The sequence below is a fragment of the Scyliorhinus torazame genome, chromosome 4, assembly GCF_047496885.1.
Source record: "Scyliorhinus torazame isolate Kashiwa2021f chromosome 4, sScyTor2.1, whole genome shotgun sequence".
NCBI lineage: Eukaryota > Metazoa > Chordata > Chondrichthyes > Carcharhiniformes > Scyliorhinidae > Scyliorhinus > Scyliorhinus torazame.
The window spans coordinates 103,303,140-103,323,069 of NC_092710.1; the positions used below are offsets into that span (position 1 = coordinate 103,303,140).

The 19,930-nt window shown below is 48.8% G+C and overlaps 1 protein-coding gene across 2 annotated transcripts in view; it reads left to right on the top strand.

Annotated features, from left to right (window-relative positions):
- Window positions 1-1,275: 1,275 nt before the first annotated feature.
- lgsn (lengsin, lens protein with glutamine synthetase domain) overlaps window positions 1,276-19,930 on the top strand; it is a 41,868-nt gene continuing 23,213 nt past the window's right edge. For both annotated transcript variants that reach the window (XR_011940627.1, XM_072498398.1), the window contains exons 1-2: window positions 1,276-1,356; window positions 18,857-19,595. Coding sequence is in view for 1 of the 2 variants with exons in the window: in XM_072498398.1 (XP_072354499.1) it covers window positions 1,309-1,356; window positions 18,857-19,595 (787 nt within the window). In the remaining variant the exon portion in view is untranslated. The remainder of the gene's footprint in view (window positions 1,357-18,856; window positions 19,596-19,930) is intronic.

Below are 19,930 nucleotides of genomic sequence, written 5' to 3' on the forward strand. Positions count from 1 at the left end.
ACTAAGGGCAATTTATCATGGCCAATCCACCTAACCTGCACATCTTTGGACTGTGGGAGGAAACCAGAGCACCCGGAGGAAACCCACGTACACACGGGGAGGATGTGCAGACTCCGCACAGACAGTGACCCAAGCTGGAATCGAACCTGGGACCCTGGAGCTGTGAAGCAATTGTGCTATCCACAAGGCTACCGTGTTCGTTAAAATCAGTGAATTTTCTATGAAGGGGTAGCACCGCTCTGCCATGCTCAGCATCTTTCGTGCCACTTCGAACTGCAGCTTCTCGCACGGAAGCTTACAGCCGACCCTGTCCCCATCCTCGCTGAGCTAGCCTGCAACAGTCAGCTGCCAAGGGCCACTGGCCTGCCTGCCTGCAAATTACAGCAGCAAAGAAAGTGAACTCCTTAGCTCCATATAGTGATTGGCCTGTTGAATGTGGGAAAGTTCTCTAACCTGCCCTTCCCCTGCCCTCATGAATATTGTTGTTGGGAACGAAGGTAGCAGACCAGCACGCAGGCTGGCAGTGCCGTTTTTCTTTTGGGCTGCCTGCCTGCCTGCCGCCTGGCTGGCTTCGGGCCACAAAATGTTTAGTTCTTGGAATATGTTGTAAGGTGGTTTGGTATCTCACAAAGAGGTCCAGAGGTTTGATTACTGAAAGTGGAGGACCTGGAGGAAGAGCAGTTGGAGCAGGTGGGTCAAGTGACCAAAGTCTGAGCAGCTCCGACTCCTCTTCGCCAGGGCGTCTACCGGGAATGAATCTTAGCGGGAATGAAAATGTAAGATGGGCTGAGGACTCGCTATCACATGATCATGCAAAGTCAACGGAGACCCCACAGTCCAAGACCCTGCTGCAACCGCCCCGCCCCCTCTAGATTTTTGTAAAGTATTGCTTAATTTCTATTCATTTGTTGTTCAATGAAAAGAGAACTTTCATTTAGAAACAAACAGAAACCAAATGTCCCGGTTGTTGCACTGTCTCTTCAAAGAGTTGTATTTTCCCCCACAACAATGGTTTTGTTTTGTTGAACCGTGCGAGGGCTTCGGGAGTTTTCCACTCCCGCTTCCAGGGCAAGTCAGCTGGATTAGTTACAGCCTTTGTTATAAAGGAGTCAGATGTTTTGGGAGGGACTAAATTCCTTTCAGGCATCATGTTGTTCAGTCCAACAGGAAAAAAAAAAGTCACTGATTAAACTAAACACAGAATTTTCTATCTATTCACCATTGTCCGGCTATCTATAAATATTCGACAGATGACATCTATTCTTTCAAAGTTCTGCCCAATTTACATTATGTTGAATGGCGATGTGAATGGAGGCGATGCAAGATATAGAGGAAGAGGAGATCCTCACTGTAACAGTAAGCCAAAAAAAAAGATCTATATTGCATGAGTGTTGCCCTGGGGGTTTCATGGTTGGCTCATTGAGTCTATCTTGTGAGTACAGATCAGAAGTGTCCTAGGTTTGCATTCCCTGGGCAATGTGCTGAGTTACTAGCCTCCACCAGAGGCAGCAGTGGTCAAGCTCCAATTTTCATTTTCAGGTGGAAAAGGAAAGTCATTCTTCTGGTCTATTAATTGTAATTCCATCTTCACAAATGAAAACATTTATCCTCACTGAGCCCGCTTTGTGTTATCTTTGAATGTAAGCAGCATTTTCAGAACTCAGTGCAAATCACGGTAAAGATGCCAAACGGCAGTTTTGTAAACACGTGTTGTACCTGATGTGTATGGATGATGGATAAACAAATCGGAACGTTTCTTTATTTTGGGCCAATTGTTTATACTAATCTACGCGCATTTCAAGTTTGGAAGGATACTTGGGCTTAACTTGACATGGAGAAAATGGATCGTGCTCAGAATTCCACAGAAGTTTGGCCCAAGGAGGAAACTCCAGGGTATCCGAACCCCCGCTGGAGTTTCCGATTTGGAAATGGAGAGTGGAATGGGCAAGGTGTGTGGGCTGGACCGATTGCATTCGCAAGGCGTCACAGGCAGCAGTTCCGGAATTCCCAGTCAATCCAACCACCCCGACTGTGACGGCATGATGGCGGGGCAGCGGCTGGAAGAAGCCTCCCTCCATCGGTATTCCGCACGGTGACCTGAAGGAGGGCAGAGAGTCAGGAGAATAAGTTCCACCTCCTAACTTCTTTGCACATCACCACTCGGATTGTGCTGTCTCTATACCTATCATTCTCTTTAAGCTCAAATACTGAATTTATGACAAGGATAAGGGTGTATGTCGCCAAAGCTACAACCCTGAGTGCCATGTGTGTGTGCCGGTCAGATGCGGGATAAACAATACTGAGCGTTAAAAAGCCTTCCTGTTTGAAAACAAAGTTTATGTTCCCATTATTTTTCTATTTAATGTTGATAGGTTCACCATAAGTGGAAAAAGTGCATTTGCACTCTGTTATTGTAAAAGGATATAGAGGCACTGAACAGCTTGATTACCAGCTTGTAAACCCTTCCAATATGTTTGATGGCAGGTGGTAAAAGTGGGAGAGTTTCCTGGTCCGCCACACTGCAGGAGGCAATGGCAAACCACTGCAGTACATTACCAAGCAAAATCGCGGAATAATACAATGTAACTTCATGGTCACCAACGCCCTCTTAGGGCATGGTACCTGAAGGAAGAGGAAGATGGAGGCACTGGAGAAGGGGCAAAGAAAATTGGCAAGGATGGGTTAAGATGTGATAACCACAGGGAACTTGAATGGGCTTGGGGTTGGGGTAACGTAGAGGCTTTTAGAAGCATGAAGGGATTTGATAGGGTAGGGGAGGCCAAGCTCACCATTGGTGAGGAAATCCAAAACGAGTGTTTCCAAATATAAGATAGTCATTAATGAATCTAATAGGTTTTTCATGAGAAATGGTTACGATGCGGCACATGGCATGGTTGACGTGCATGGCAAGGCAACCTTATTTCTTCAATTGCTACGAATGAGATTAAGCTGTTCATTATTTGCCACAATCTTTGCATTTTATTTCACTGAGCTTCTGGCTCGATATCTGGTCCATCTCCAAAACTGCCTATTTCCCCCTCAGTAATAGTGCCCTTCTCCATGCTGCATCAACCCATTCACTGCTGAAACACTTGTCCATGCCTTTCTTACCCTCCATGTTCGATCATTCCAATACTCTCCTGGCCGACATTTCCCCCCACCGAACCTGTATAAGCTGGAACTCATCCAAACCCTCGCCGCTCGTATCCTAACTCGCACCAAGTCACCCAACATCCCTGTGCTTATTGACCTACATTGGCTCACCCTCTGGCAATGCATTGCTCTTAAAATTCTCATCTAAATGTCAGAATCTCTCCGTGGCCTTGTCCTTCCCTATCTCTGTAACCTCCTCCATCCCAAAAACCCTTTGTGAACTCTTCCTTCACCCCCTCAATATTGGCTGTATCTTCAACTGTTTCGGCCCAAAGCTCTGGGATCCCTTCCACCTTCTTTCCTCCTTTAAGACTCCTTGACCAAGCATTGGGTCACCTGTCCTAATGCTTCCTTCCTTTGATGCTAAATCTCGGTTAAACGCATTTGTGAAGCACCTTGGGGCGATTTACTATGTTGAAGGTGCTATACAAATGTAAGTAGGTGTTGTAAGACCCTCATGTTAAAATATATTCAGATATTAATAAAATGGTAAGAGTTTTCCATTCGATCTTGGAGTCAGAGATCTAAATTTGCGTCTGGACAAAATTTATTGACCAAAAATATCCATGTGGGTGCGATCCCATTGTCTACCATAGATTTGTGGGGTAAAGGCACAATTTGGTGCAGAGGGTATAATTGATGATTTGTTCGCACCCTGTCCTGTTGAAACTCAGCAGTGAACACTCTGCTGACTTGCTGAATTCTCACCAGGGGGCCCAGCAACATCCATGGCTAGCAGGTATTTTAGGTAGCCTGCTCCTCTTAAAGACAGCCTGCCCCTCTTAAAGACCACCTGCCCCTCTTAAAGGGAAGCTGCACTCATTGGAAGGAAGCTGCAACAGACTGAGGGATTGGCTAAAAAGAAAAAGCACACTAAATGTAGCGACAGGCATGACAGAGATTTTCCAAAATGGCACAGCTGACTTTATTCCAGCTGGTTGACAGAAGGAGAGCAGCTGTGTTTCCATTGGGAGCTAGGATCACTCTCCAAAGGGAAAGGGAGCAGGAGGACCGGAAACCAAATCCTGAAGTATGTTCCTAAAACCTGGCAGAGGTGCCACAAAAAGTACAATGATGTGACTTGGATGGTCAAGGTGCGTGAATATATTTTCCCAGGACATCTGCTATCTACTGCACCCCAATGCCTCTCATGTTGCTCAGTGCGCCATACCCCCATCACAGACAGGCCTATATCTCCTGAACACTCTGGAGTAGACATTTTTCCATATCATGCGGCTGACTGTGAAAGAACCTATTGCATCCGGCATCATCAAGAACATTCAGGATGATGGTGTGTTTCTGCCTCAAGGCTGTTCTCAATTCCCATTCACTCTCATCCTGAAATATGATATGAAATGCAGGCTACAGATGGTGAGAACATGTACCTCTCTATTTCCAACCGAAACCCCTTTCCCTCACCCCAACCCTGCCCTTCTGATTTTCCACCTTTGGGCACACAAATCCTCATGAGGAACATGAGAAACTGGAGCAACCGTAGACCATACGGCATCTGGAGCCTGCTATCAAAATGATCATGGCTGATCTTCAGCTTCAAACACCTCCCAATTCCTCCAATCCCCTGAGAGACCAAAAAATCTGTCTATCCCAGCCTTCAATATATTCAACAACTGAGCATGCTTAAAGAATTCCAAAGATTCACAACCCATTTGAGTGGAGTGATTTCTCACCTTAGTCTGAAACGATTGGCCCCTTACCCTGGGACTGTGCCTTCATGTTCTACATTGCCCAGTCAGGGGAAACAGCCTCTCAGTGTGTACCCTGCCAAAGCCTTTCGAAATCTTGGCTGTGGCAATGAGGTCACCTCTCATTATTATGAACTCCAGAGTGTATAGGCACAATTTACTCAACCTCTCGTCATGGGACAATCCTTTCAACCTAGGAACCAATCTAATTAACATTTGCGACCCTGCCTCCAATGCAAATATATCGTTCCTTAAACTTGGAGGCCAAAATCCCAGGTGTAGTCTCACCAGAACTCCATACAACTGTAGCAAGGTGTCTTGATTTTTGTACTCCAATCCCCTTGCGAACATGCTATTTGCCTTCCTAACTGCTTTCTATACCTGCATGCTAACTTCCTGTGTTCCTTGTATGAGTACACCCAAGTCTCTCTGAACATCAACGTTTACAAGGAAGGGCAAGAACCACACCAGACCTCTGATGGGAAGCATTGTCATTTGATCTGACAATTCAGTCACCAGCTCAGACACTGACACAGACCATACCTCAGAGGATAGAAGAGAATTGGGATCTGCACGTGGTGAGTCAGTGGGCATGAGTGAGCTGCAGACAAGCCAGTGGAAACCGGTATCTCATGTGCCCGCTCACTGGAGCGTGAAGTCACAGATGGGTACTGCCAAGAAGGTCTTAAATGAGAAGTTTGTGTGTTTCTCGGTTCAGTGACCAACCTGCTGGCGAATCTCAGGTGCCTCAGTCATTACTCCTGGGTAAGGTGGAGGTACGCAACGTTCTCGCTGATTACAATCCGTGGTGGCTTGGGGCTTCTATGGAGAGATCACCTCCTCCTCCCTCAGCTCGCAGTTTTCCCTCTCTGCGGTCTGCACTGTATCTCCCTGTTGTGTCACAGACCCAGAAATACACCCACTACAGCCCTCTATGACAAATGTGAGGCCAACACTCCTATCATTTTCTACCTTCTGTCCCCCTCCTTTCGTGAACAGAGGTGTTATATTTGTGGCTTTCCGATTCATTGGGATCACTCCAGAATCTAGGGAACTTTGGAAGATTACAACCAATGTGTCCATGATCTCTACAGCCACTTCCGTAAAGACCCTCGGGTGCAGGCCATCAGGTCCAGGGCGCCTGCCAGCCTTTAGTCCCATTTGTTTCCTAGTACCTAATCTCTAGTGATCGTGATTGTTTTAAGTTCCTCTCTCCAAAGATGTGCAGGTTAGGTGGATTGGCCATGCTAAATTGCCTTTGGGTTAGATGGGGTTTCAGGATTACGGTGATAGGGTGGCGGTGTGGGCTTAAGTAGGGTGCTCTTTCCAAGAGCTGGTGCAGACTCGATGGGCTGAATGGCCTCCTTCTGCACTGTAAATTCTATGATTCTATGATACTTCTTAATTTTCTGCTGATCTTGGGATTTTTTTTGTACCTTCTACGGATACAAAATATTATTCAAAGTATCTGATATTCCATGTTTCCCATTATTAGTCCGTAGTCTCACCCTCAAAGGGACTAACGCTTACTTTCCTTTTTATATGCTTGTTGAAGCTATTACTGTTTGTTTTTATATTTCTTGCTGCTTTTCTTTCATACTTCAATTTCTCTCTCATTTAACCTAGTTTCTAAAATTGTCCCAATCTTCTGGCCTTCCAGCAATTTTCACAGCTTTGTTTATCGTTTCTTTCAATTTGATGCCATCCTTAACTTCCTGAGTGAGCCACAGATGGTGCTTCCTTCTCATAGAATCTTTCTTTCTCTATGGGATATATCTTTATTGAGAGCTATGAAGTATCTCTCTAAATGTCTGTCACTGCTTCTCTACCATCTTAGCCTATTTTCTTCGTCCACTTTAGCCAACTCTGCGTGGGATTTTCCAGCCTTTCCCCACCCTGCTGGATCTTCCGGTCCCGCCAAAGGCGACTTTCTGTAGTGGGTTCCCTGACGGCGGGATTGACAAGCCATGAGATAGACATCGGAGGGACTAGAAGATCCCACCGGTGGCCGACTCTGAGCTGCCTCTGCCATTGGAAGACATAGAACATTACAGCGCAGTACAGGCCCTTCGGCCCTCGATGTTGCGCCGACCTGTGAAACCACTCTAAAGCCCATCTACACTATTCCCTTATCGTCCATATGTCTATCCAATGACCATTTGAATGCCCTTAGTGTTGTCGAGTCCACTACTGTTGCAGGCAGGGCATTCCACGCCCTTACTACTCTCTGAGTAAAGAACCTACCTCTGACATCTGTCCTATATCTAACATCCACATTTCCATTGTGCCCATCCCCTGCAGTTTTCTTCTCCATCCGATGCATCCTAGATCCCGTTTGTAGAGGTCCCACCGACCCCAGAATGAGCCCCAATTACCGCAGTGGGGCCTGAAAATCCCACTGTCTGTCTTCAACCCTTGTAATTCCCTCTATTTAAATTTAGGACTCTAGTTTTAGGCCCACACTTTCACTCTCAAACTGAATGTGAAATTCCAATAGAGAAAATTACTCTGACCTCCTTGTGAGGATACAGCTGCACTTGCTTCAAAATCCCAAACTCCTCCAATACCATATCACAGGACTCCCACAAACTTTGTAAGAGTAAAAGTCCAAACAATCTTATCGGTAAGTCGCATCATAATTGCCTTTCCCCCAGATATAACTCTTGCCCTGCGGTATATACCTATCCCTTTCCATCACTAAAGCAAACTTAATCGAATTGTGGTCACTATCACCAAAGTGCTCATCTACCTCCAAATCTAACACCTGTCCTGGTTCATTACCCAGTACCAAATCCAATATGGCCTCGCCTCTCATTGGCCTATCTACATACTGTGTCAGGAAACCCTCCTGCACACATTGGACAAAAACGGACCCATCTGAAGTACTCAAACTATAGTGTTTCCAGTCAATATTTGGAAAGTTAAAGTCCCCCATAACAACTACCCTGTTGCTTTCACTCCTATCCAGAATCATCTTTGCAATCCTTTCCTCTACATCTCTGGAACTTTTCGGAGGCCTATAGAAAACCCCTAACAGGGTGACCTCTCCTTTCCTGTTTCTAACCTCAGCCCATACTACCTCAGTAGATGAGTCCTCATCAAACGTCCTTTCTGCCACCGTAATACTGTCCTTGACTAACCAATGCCACCCCTCCCCCTCTTTTACCACCTTCCCTGAGCTTACTGAAATATCTAAACCCTGGCACCTGCAACAACCATTCCTGTCCCTGCTCTATCCATGTCTCCGAAATGGCCACAACATCGAAGTCCCAGGTACCAACCCATGCCGCAAGTTCACCCACCTTATTCCGGATGCTCCTGGCATTGAAGAAAACACACTTTAAACCACCTTCCTGCCTGCCGGTACACTCCTGCAACTTTGAAACCTTACTCATGGCCTCACTACTCTCAACCTCCTATATACTGGAGCTACAATTCAGGTTCTCAAGTCCCTGCTGCACTAGTTTAAACCCTCCCGAAGAGCAATAGCAAATTCCCCCCCCCCAGGATATTGGTACCCCTCTGGTCCAGGTGTAGACCATCCCGTTTGTAGAGGTCCCACCGACCCCAGAATGAGCCCCAATTACCGCAGTGGGGCCTGAAAATCCCACTGTCTGTCTTCAACCCTTGTAATTCCCTCTATTTAAATTTAGGACTCTAGTTTTAGGCCCACACTTTCACTCTCAAACTGAATGTGAAATTCCAATAGAGAAAATTACTCTGACCTCCTTGTGAGGATACAGCTGCACTTGCTTCAAAATCCCAAACTCCTCCAATACCATATCACAGGACTCCCACAAACTTTGTAAGAGTAAAAGTCCAAACCATCTTATCGGTAAGTTGGGTCACTGGCCCTTCAAATATTTAGAGGTGGTGTATCTCTCATGCAGCTGAAAGCTTCTTTAGCTGGGAATTGGGTGAGGGTGAGGCCAGGACCTGCTTGGTCTAAATTGGCAACATGAACTCCATCTGAGAGACTGCTTGATGTCACGATCTGTGCATGCTTCTGGCGCAATCATGGTGCGCCCACACTCACACCGTTGCAATCATAGGATAGGGCATTGAGCTGGCTGATGCCAGAAGTGGCTGGAAGTGGTGCAACACCTTTTTCAGCTTCTCCTGTTAATGCTGGGGAGCCATATTTTGAGGATTTGACTCTGATCCCATTGTGGGAGTTCTTGGGTCAAGGGGTAGGATATACAAGAGCAAGCCTTGTACACTATGGGGGGCATATCTGGAGACTAATGTTGGCATTAGGGCAGCACGGTGGCACAGTGGTTAGCACTGCTGCCTCGCAGCACCAGGGACCCGGGTTCAATTCCGGCCTCGGGTGCCTGTGCGGAATTTTCACTTTCTCCCCGTGTCTGCATGGGTTTCCTCCGGGTGCTGCGGTTTCCTCCCACAGTCCAAAAAGTGCAGGTTAGGTGGATTGGACATGATAAATTGCACCTTAGTGTCCAAAGGTTGGGTGGGGTTACTGGGTTACGGGGATAGGGTAGAGGTCTGGGTTTAATTGGGGTGTTCTTTCCAAGGGCTGGTACAGACTTGATGAGCTGAATGGCCTCCTTCTGCACTGTCGGGATTCTACGGATTCTAGGATTCTAAGAATTAAGATGCTTGTCCTGGATATGGGCTTACCTTGTTTCTGTCCTTGTCTGTAGTTATTTGTGCTCTAACTTTTCTATACCTCTATACTGACTCAGGCCAGGGCACAATTTCATGGATTGGGGAGCAGGATTAGTTGGGTAACTCTCCCAAAGAATTGGTATAAGCACAATGAGCCAAATGACCTACTTCTATACTGTTGTATTCTCTGATCCTCAGATTAGCTGCTGCTTGTACTTGACTCTCAATGGCCCTAAAGTTTCATGTTAGATCATTTGTCCATATCATAGGATATTCTGAGTATAACCAAGGAATAATAAAAACAGTCGTCTCCAGCCTAGATTAATTGATAAATTTCAGTCTGGGGTTTGAGGCAGGACCATTCTAGCCCCTATGGTCGCATTCATATTAGTGTGTGTCTTCACCAACTGAAACATGGACAGCTTTCTAAGACCAGAACACAAGGGAAAAACATCCTGATCTTTGGACAGTCCTTATAAATAGTAATTACCTGTAAAATGTCAGATTACGTAAAAGATTTAGCTGCAGACTAACTCCTCAGATTGCTGAGTCTGACCAAAGATGAGTAATAAACATTATGCAGACACAGGCACCCAGCACAGATCTTAGAGCCTTTCCACTTAACAGACTAAGCGCTAATTGAAGGGATTAATTGAAGGTCTGTCTGTTTTTTAATGCCAATCTCATGGGGGCACTTTTACATTTTAAGCACAGTTTTAGCAAAGTCAAAAGGTGAGACTATTCTGCAGAAAGTACGTTAGAATCCTTCCTGTGACTGCACTACTGCCATCTTAAAATGATAAGAGCAGAAAAAAATCTGACAAATTCAAAATTTAGCTGAAGACAGAACCAAAAGTCTTGATGCTTGGACAAGTGCTTCACCTTCTTGAGTGACAGAAGGAGGTCCTGCCTCAATGTGGTTCAAAGAGGTGTTTGGTTACCAGCATTTTTATTGTTCCTATTACTCTGAATTTTGTACTGTCTGCATCACACAACCCATCTTCATCATTCAGAAAAGACCTGGATGAGCAATTATCTCTGGACTGTTTCAACTGTCTGCATCACACAACCCATCTTCATCATTCAGAAAAGACCTGGATGAGCAATTATCTCTGGAAAGTTGAAACAGTCCAGAGATGCCATCTGGTGTCATTCATAACAATAATAATAATCTTTATTAGTATCACAAGTAGGCTTATATAAACACTGCAATGAAGTTACTGTGTAAATCCCCCAGTCGCCAATTTCAGGCGGCTGTTCGGGTACACTGGGGGGAGAATTCAGTATGTCCAATTCACCGAACAGCATGTCTTTCGGGACTTGTGGGAGGAAACCGGAGCACCCGGAGGAAACCCACACAGACACAAGGTGAACGTGCAGACTCCGCACGGACAGTGAACGGAACCGGGAATCGAACCCGGGTCCCTGGCATTGTGAAGCAACAGTGCTAACCACTGTGCTACCATGCTGCCCATTGACTCCTTCATGACTCGCTGAGTAGCACTCTCTCCTCTGAGTCAGAAGGTTGTGGGTTTAAGTTCCACTCCAGAGACTAGAACACAAAGGCTGAGATTTTCAAGGACATGACTCATTCAAAATGGCACTGGGAACCCGGATCTGGAACTCCTGCCCGTTTCCCACAGATCCTATTTTCACCAGCAGGGAAAGAGGGTTAGGATGTGACTCACACATTGGGGAAACCCAAGCTCAGGAGGGCCACTTGAACTCAATGCTGAGTTCAAACATTTTCACTGCAGGAAAAGCCTTATCTGGCAGTGTGTGACTTATGAATTTTTAGAGTTGACATAAATATTTGTGAATAGCAGAGAAGGTTTCTGGAACAGTAAAGGTGTTAAACTATTTAAATATTCTACCATTTAAATGTTGAAAAAGAAACTGCCTGACTGTGTCCATGAGTTAAAGGTATGTGCTTTCAATTTCAATAGATACTTGTTAACATAACATTTAGTGTTAAGGGTGTAGCCATCTGGGATGGCCACTTACAACAAGAAACATGGATGTTCGCAAAGCCTGAAGCGAAATGTGGACAATGTAAGATTCAGGCAGGCTCAGAGCCTGAATGTATATTTGTGAGCAAAGAATCCAGACAGCACTGAAACCCCCAACCGATTAGCATCTTAATGGCCCATCTCCGTAAGACAAAGGATTGATACTCAGGTAACCGATACAAGTCCAGACATTTTGGCGCCACTCCCTTTACTCAGGAAGCATAAACAACAGGGTCAATGACCGCTTAGGACACGCCCAGCCATCAAGGCACCCGCCCCTTTATTGGCTCAGATCGAAGACAGTGATCGAGAACTGCCCAATGGGGTCCAAACCTAAGGACCGTCCAAAAGAGCGTGAAACCCCCAAGGATAAAGAGAGACACTGCCATGTGTTCAATCTTTTTTGGACCTGGCGCTCCGGCAACGTCCACCTCCAATTGCAGCACCACCCGAAACAAGTTCAAGTTCAACACTCGCTACCAGACGGATGAGCCCAGCTGAGCAGCAGTTACTCCTCCAGACCCAGTAGATCCAGATTCGAACAAAGGCCACTGTTCCTCTGACCTAAGCCGGGTGCCTGAAGTTAAGTACAGGTTGTCATAGCTGTTAGGTGTAGTTTAACTAGTAGTGTTTATATTGCATGTGCATGTTAATCTTGTGTGTAAATAAAGTACCATTGATCTTGAACTAACTAACTGGTGTTTGGCTCTTTGATCGATATCCGGTTGAACCTTGTGGTGGTATCATTTGATAACTGGCGACTCTGAAAGCAATATAATATCGCTATCTAAAGAAAGAAGGACAGCCTTATTGACTGCCATATTTATAGCAGGTAAAAAAGGCAACAAGAGTGGCACAATGGTTAGCAATGCTGCCTCACAGCGCCAGGGACCCGGGTCCAATTCCGGCCTCGGGTGACCCTGTGTCTGAGTGGGTTTCCTCTGGGTGCTCCAGTTTCCTCCCACAGTCCAAAAATGTGCAGGTTAGGTAGATTGGCTATGCTAAATTGCCCCTTAGTGCCCAAATGGTTAGGTTGGATTTTGAGGATAGGGTGGGGGCTTGACCTTAGGTAGGTTGTTTTTCAGTGTGTTGGTGCAGATTTGATGGGCCAAATGGTCTCCTTCTGCACTGTTTGGATTGTATCATTCTAATTGCTATCATTATTGCATTATTGATGCTTGACTGTTTCCATAACTTGTCATTATCACAGTTGGGAATGTTAAGTTCCCAGTTTAATCAACAATCCTAAAGGTTATTAAATGATTAGCTATCTTTTTGTTGTGGGAATAGGAATACAAATGTTTGTTTTATGAGGGATTAAATACTTGAGGGATCTTTGAGCACAGTGAAAAATGTTAATAAAATATTGCACGGAGGTTTTTTTTTAAAGAGTATTTTTATTCCAAATTTTCAACAATTTTATAATTTACAACAAACACATTAACACCTCCATCCTCACCCACAAAGACCCCACCTCCCTATTTTATCTTAACCTCCTTTACATTCGACGCCCATCAAATTTGGAAGGCCTAGCCCCCCTCCACCTGCCATCCACTCTGCAGTATCACCCTTCTTATCCTCGCCACCTTCCCTGCCCAGACAAATGAGGAGATCAGCCTGTCAGCCCCCTGAAAAATACCTTGGACAAAAAGACCGGCAGGTATTGAAACAAAAACAAGAATCATGGTAAAATATTCATCTTTACTGCCTGTACCCAGCCCACCAACGACAGAGGGCGATTGTCCCACCTCAACAAGTAGGTCTTCACCCTCCCCAAATGATGCTGATTCTATTTTTAAAATTTTTTTTAGAGTACCCAACTATTTTCTTTTTCAATTAAGGGGCAATTTAGCATGGCCCATCCATCTACTATGCACATCTTTTGGCTTGTGGGGGATGAAACTCACGCATACACGTGGAGAATGTGCAAACTTCACACAGACAGTGACCCAGGGCCAGGATTGAACCCGGGTCCACAGCGCCGTGAGGCAGCAGTGCTAACCATTGCACCACCATGCTGCCCTGTGATGCTTATTCTAGTTTGAGCTCTCACTCTGATACTTACTCCAGGTTGCAGTATCAGATGCCATCAGACCAAAATGTTTAAATTATGAGGATTGCTCATAATAAGAGGCCATAACAGTAAAATTTGAGCAAGCTCATTCAGGGGTGACATCAGGAAGTGTTTTTTCAGAAAAAGGGTGATAGAAATGTCAAACTTTCCCTCCCAGAAAGCCATTGGGCGGGATTCTCCGACCCCCTGCCGGGCCGGAGAATCGCTGGGGGGGCGGGGGGGGGGGTGGGGGGGGGAGGGGGAGGGGGGGGGATGGCGTGAATGCCGCCCCGACGCCGGCTGCCGGATTCTCCCGCGCTGTTTTTTTGACGGGGGCGGGAATCGTGTCACGCTGGTCGGGGGCCGTTGGCAGTGGCCCCCCCCGGCGATTCTCCGCTCCGCGATGGGCCGAGTGGCCGCTCTTTTTCGGCCAATCCCGGCGGCGTAAATCAAACAAGGTCCATACCGGCGGGACCTGGCTCTGCGGGTGGCCTGCAGACCCTCGGGGGGGGGGGGGATCTGGCCCCGTGGGGGTCCCCACGGTGGCCTGGCCCGCGATCGGGGCCCACCGATCTGCGGGCGGGCCTGTGCCGTGGGGGCACTCTTTCCCTCCGCACCGGCTGCTGTAACGGTCCGCCATGGCCGGCGCGGAGAAGAACCCCACTGCGCAAGTGCTGGGATCACGCCAGAACACACTGGCACACCCGCGCATGCGCCAACTCGTGCCGGCAGGCGGAGGCCCTTCGACACTGGTTAGCGTGGTGTCAACCCTGCCGGCGCCGGCCTAGCCCCTGAAGGTGCGGAGGATTCCTCACCTTCCGGGACATCCGAAGCCTGAGTGGTTCACGCCACTCCTCGGCGCCGGTACGGCCCGCCCCGCCGGATAGCGGAGAATCCCGGCATTGTGTCTAAATAGTTCAAAACTAATTTTTGTTTCGTTACCGAACCAAGATGGGTTGATGGAATTAAGATACAGATTAGTCACGATGTAATAAAATGGTGGGACGTGCTCGAGGGGCTGAATGACCACACTGCCTGGTACTAGATTCCGAGAGGTTTTTCCTGCCTGCGCCATTGTTCTTTTAACCTGCCTGACATACCCTCAATCATGACACGAGAGAGTGTACTCGTAAAACGAAGGCTTTAATAAACAGAGAACTTCGCCAGCCGGAGAGATGAGTGCTCACTGAGCGCCGCCCACAGGACGTCACCTTATATCCGGCCCCTGGGAGGTGGAGCCGGAGGCGGAGTCCCCCGGGGTTCCAAACCCGGTCTTAAAGGGACATTACATGCATGATCTTAAAGGGACATTACCCATTCATCACATTCACCCCCTGTTTAAGAAAAACACAGAGTCCGTCGGGGGTGAAGTGGGATTACATGTCCATTCTCTTTGGAGGCCTGATCGTCCTTGTCGACCTTCCCAGCTTGGGCGATGGTGTGGCGGACAAGGACGTCTTCGATGAGGGTACATCCGGGAGCACGGTGGTCGGAGCTTTTGTGTGGTGCGGGGTAGGGGGTTGGGGAGTAGGGAGGGTAGCTGGGGGTGGCGGTGACATCGCCCGCGTGGAGGAATGAGGAGGAGGCGCGAGGGGGGGTGTGGTTGGTTGCAACAGGTGGTGTGGGGGTGCAAGGGGGAACATTGGCAAGGGGGGAGCATCAGTAGGGGAACCAGTGCCAGATCCCGCAGTGAAACTGTACCTTGTCGTCCGTCCGAGTGCGCGAGGTAGGCGTACTGGGGGTTTGCATGTAGCAGCTGGACCCTCTCGACTAGAGGGTCCATCATATGGCTCCTCACGTGCCTCCGGAGAGGGACAGGTCCCGGAGTCGTCAGCCAAGGTGGAAGCGAGACCCCGGAGGTGGACTTCCTGGGGAAGACAACCAAGCGATTGTGAGGGGTCTCGTTTGTGGCTGTGCAGAGGAGCAACCTGATGGAGTGGAGCGCGTCGGGTAGGACCTCCTGCCAGCGGGTGGTTGGGAGACTTCTCGACCGTTGGGCCAAAAAGACAGCCTTCCAAACTGTCGCGTTCTCCCTCTCCACCTGCCCGTTTCCCCGCGGGTTGTAGCTGGTCGTTCTGCTCAAGGCGATGCCCTTGCTGAGCAGGTACTGACGCAGCTCATCGCTCATGAACGATGTACCCCGGTCGCTGTGGATATACGCAGGGAAACCGAACAGAGTGAAGATGCTGTGCAGTGCCTTTATAACAGTTGCCGAGGTCATGTCGGGGCAGGGGACAGCGAATGGGAAGCGGGAGAACTCGTCGATGACGGTTAAAAAATAGGTATTACGGTTGGTGGATGGGGGGCGCCCTTTGAAATCCATGCTTAGTGGCTCAAAGGGCCCAGAGGCCTTTACCAGGCGAGCCTTGCTTGGTCGATAGAAGTGCGGTTTGCACTCGGCGCAGATTTGGCCAGCCTTGGTCATGGCCCTGACCTCCTCGGTGGAGTAAGATAGGTTGCGGGACTTAAGAAAATGGGCGAGCCGGGTGACTCACGGGTGACAGAGGTCATTGTGGATAGCCCGCAGGCGATCCTCCTGCGCGTTGGCGCACGTGCCGCGGGACAGGGCATCTGGGGGCTCGTTGAGCTCCCCTGGAAGATACTTAATATCGTACGTGTAGGTGGAGAGCTCGATTCTCCACTTCAAGATCTTGTCATTTTTGATCTTGGCCCGCTGCGCGTTATCGAACATGAAGGCAACCGTTAGTCAGTGACGAGGGTGAACCCCCTACCGGCTAGGTAGTGCCTCCAGTGCCGCATGGCCTCCACAATAGCTTGCGCCTCCTTCTCGACTGCAGAGTGCCGGATCTCGGAGGCGTTGAGGTTCGGGAAAAGAATGCTACTGGCCTGCCTGGTTGAGGGTAGCAGCCAGGGCGATGTCTGATGCATCGTTCTCAACCTGAAAAGTGATGGTTTCGTCCACCGCGTGCATAGCGGCCTTGACGACGTCGGCCTTAATACGGCTGAAGGCCGACCGGGCCTCAGCCGTGAGGGGAAAAATCGTGGCCTTTATGAGTGGGCGGGCTTTGTCCGCGTATTTGGGGACCCACTGGGCATAATAGGAGAAAAGCCCCAAGCACCGTTTAAGGGCCTTGAGACTATGGGGTAGAGGGAGTTCCTTGAGGGGGCGCATGGGGTCGGGCCCTAGGACCCCGTTTTCCACGACGTAGCCGAGGATGGCTAGTCGGGTTGTGTGGAAAACACATTTTTCTTGTAGGTCAGGTTGAGGGCTCGGGCGGTCTGGAGAAACTTTTCGAGGTTTGCGTCATGGTCCTGGTGATCATGGCCGCAGATGGTGACATTGTCCAAATGCGGGTAAGTAGCCCGCAGCCCGTACCGGTCCACCATTTGGTCCATCGTCCTCTGTAGGACGGAGACCCCATTAGTAATGCCGAAGGGGACCCTAAGGAAGTGGAAAAGCCGGCTGGCTGCTTCAAAGCAGTATAGAGGCGGTCTTCCGGGTGAATAGGGAGCTGGTGGTAGGCAGATTTCAGGTCGACAGTGGAGAATACCCGGTATTGCGCGATCCGGTTGACCATCTCTGTTATGCGGGGGAGGGGGTACGCATCGAGCTGCGTGAAGCAGTTTATGGTCTGGCTGTAATCCATGACCGTCCGTTTCTTTTCCCCGGACCGGACTACCACCACTTGTGCCCTCCAGGGGCTGTTGCTAGCCTCGATGACCCCCTCTTTCAGTAAACGCTGGACCTCTGACTTGATGAAATTCATATCTTGGGCACTGTACCGCCGGCTCTTGGTGGCGACGGGCTTACAGTTGGGGGTGAGGGCGGTGCAACTTTCAGTGTTGCGAGGCTGCATACCGTGAGGGGGGCCAAGGGTCTGTAGAACTTCAGGGTCAGGCTTCGGTGGCTACATTGGAAATCCAGGCCGAGCAGCAGGGGGGCGCAGAGGTGAGGGAGGATGTCCAGCTTAAAACGGGCGTATTCGGCGCCCTGGATCGCGAGATTCACAATACAGTACCCCTTGATTTGGACCGAATGGGACGCAGAGGCGAGAGCGATGGTTTGGGATGAGGGATAGGTGCACAGGGAGCAGCGCCTTACCGTTTCTGGGTGCACAAAACTCTCCGTGCTCCCTGAGTTGAAAAGGCAGGAAGTGTCGCGCCCGTTGATCTGGACGAGCATCATGGAGTTCCGCAGGTGCTTTGGCCGCGACTGGTCGAGGATGATTGCTCCCAGCTGTGCGTAGTCTGAGTGAGTCTTCTACTGAGTCGGGGTCACAAAATGGCCGCCCCCGTCAGTCGCACATGTCAGGTTTAGAAGATGGCCGCCACCAAGATGGCCGCCCCATGACTTGCACGAAGCTGATGACGTGTCAGAAATGGGCGTGTCCGGCCGGTGCGCAGCCACGTTGCGGGGCCTGCGGACCTGTGAGCTCGATTTTCGGGACTGTTGGGCTTTTTGTTTCTGGACCTTGGGCCTGGTCAGGCAGACCCTCGCGAAATGCCCCTTCTTTCCGCAGTCGCTACAGGTCGCGGAACGAGCTGGGCAGCGCTGTCGTGGATGCTGGCCCTGTCCACAGAAAAAGCACGGTGTGCCCAGGGGTCTGGGCGGGTCGCCGCGCGGCGCAGGCCCGTGGCGTGGCCGAGTCTGGGGAAGGCCGAGAGGGGCTTGCAGGGTCCGCGGGATAAGTGCCGAGGTTCTGGTAGGCCACCTCCAAAGAGGTGGCAAGCGTTACCGTTTCCTGCAGATCTTTCGCCCCGTTTTCCAGGAATCGCTGCCTAATATAGTTCGATCGGATTCCAGACACATAGGCGTCTCGGATGTGTATGTTCATGTGGACCTCCGCGTCACATCTTGATCACACTGTCAAAGCTCACTTGTCACTGAGTTGTGTTAGCCTCCTTGTAACTGTTGATCTAAAAAGTAAACAAGTGAACATACCCAGTCACAGAGAGGAAATGAGGGGTCCAACATGAACCAGGGCATTATGGTATTGGCTTATGCTGTACGATACAAATTTTCTACTCTGAATCAAGTCAAAGACTAAAATTATAAAGCATCGTAGAGGCATCGAATGATAAAGGGCTGGAGGAGGCCATTCAGCCCATCATGTCTGTGGCTGATTGGTACTTGAAAATTGAAGGGTCTTTGATGTTCTGTTCCTGATTTGACGGCGAACACTAATTGGTTTAAAATGCTTTTGGCAAGCATTTTATATATGTGGTAATGTTCAAATTGAACTACAAGTTGCTCTTCTCTCTCAGGTACGACTATGTTTTGTTCTGTCCTGATTCATTCAAATGATAGTGTCCTTTCCAGTTAGTAACCCAATGCAATATCTTATTGATAGGAAGTGACTGATGGAACAGATGAAATTGATGGCAGTGGAATATCCTGCACTGGGCAGAAGAGGAGTGTGAAAGTCAGTGGAAAATTCATGCCACCCCTGGACTGGGAGAGAATCGAGAAGAAGCACACATCAAGCTCCGCAGGTCACTCCTACCTTCACAGACCTGGTCTGTCAATTGTCACAGGACCAGGCCTTTACAAGCCGACTGAATCCCCAGGGACAGGTGAGCAACTCGGGGGCGGAAAATGTAGTCGATGCGGTGGGGACAGTCAAAAGCAAGGAGAGAAGACCACAGAGGATTGGGAAACAAGTAGCGAGGAGGAAAAGACTCGAGGCATATTTGTTTCAAAGGTTGGGATTTCAAAAGAAACAATGGATGAGCTGAAAGCCCTTCTAAAGGAGAGTCCTTTAATTACCAGCCGACAGAAAGTGAACAGTAAAAGCAGTTGTTCGCCCTCCTGTTTGAAGGTTCAGAATCCTGAAGAGAAACTCCAGGAGGGAGAAGGTAAACCCTCTGCCTCCTCAAAAGTATGTTCCAGGGTCCCTGAACAGAAGACAGCACAGAGACCCAGCCAGGCGTCCAGGGGTGATGAGCTACCAAAGCTGGCAGTGGCCACTTCAGATGCTGAAACTTCGGAGAGTACCAAAACCAAAGCAACGGCATTGAAGACAACAGATATATCTACTCTCACTGACAGCGGGCTAAGTTCAAAGCATGACTCAGATTCAAATGTCACAGGTCAGTACCTTGGAGATTGTGTGTTGCAGTTCATTCAGGGAGTCCGTGTTAATGTGGCTACATGCACTTTTACATGCATGCTGTAGTCTGGAACTATGGGTAGTGTTGATAGAGACTCCAACATTCTTTCCACCAGGAATTCCTCCCATCTGCCACTTTCGGAAGGATTTGCCGCATCTTCCTTGGTCATCAATTTCTGGAGTAGGATTTTTCCAAAAACTTCTGCCTCAGAGGCAGGGGTCGGAATTCTCCGGTTCCCCAGCCGTGTGTTTCTCGGCGACGTGCCGTTCGCTGCTGGCGGGATTCTCTCTTCCCACTGCTTGTCAATGGGATTT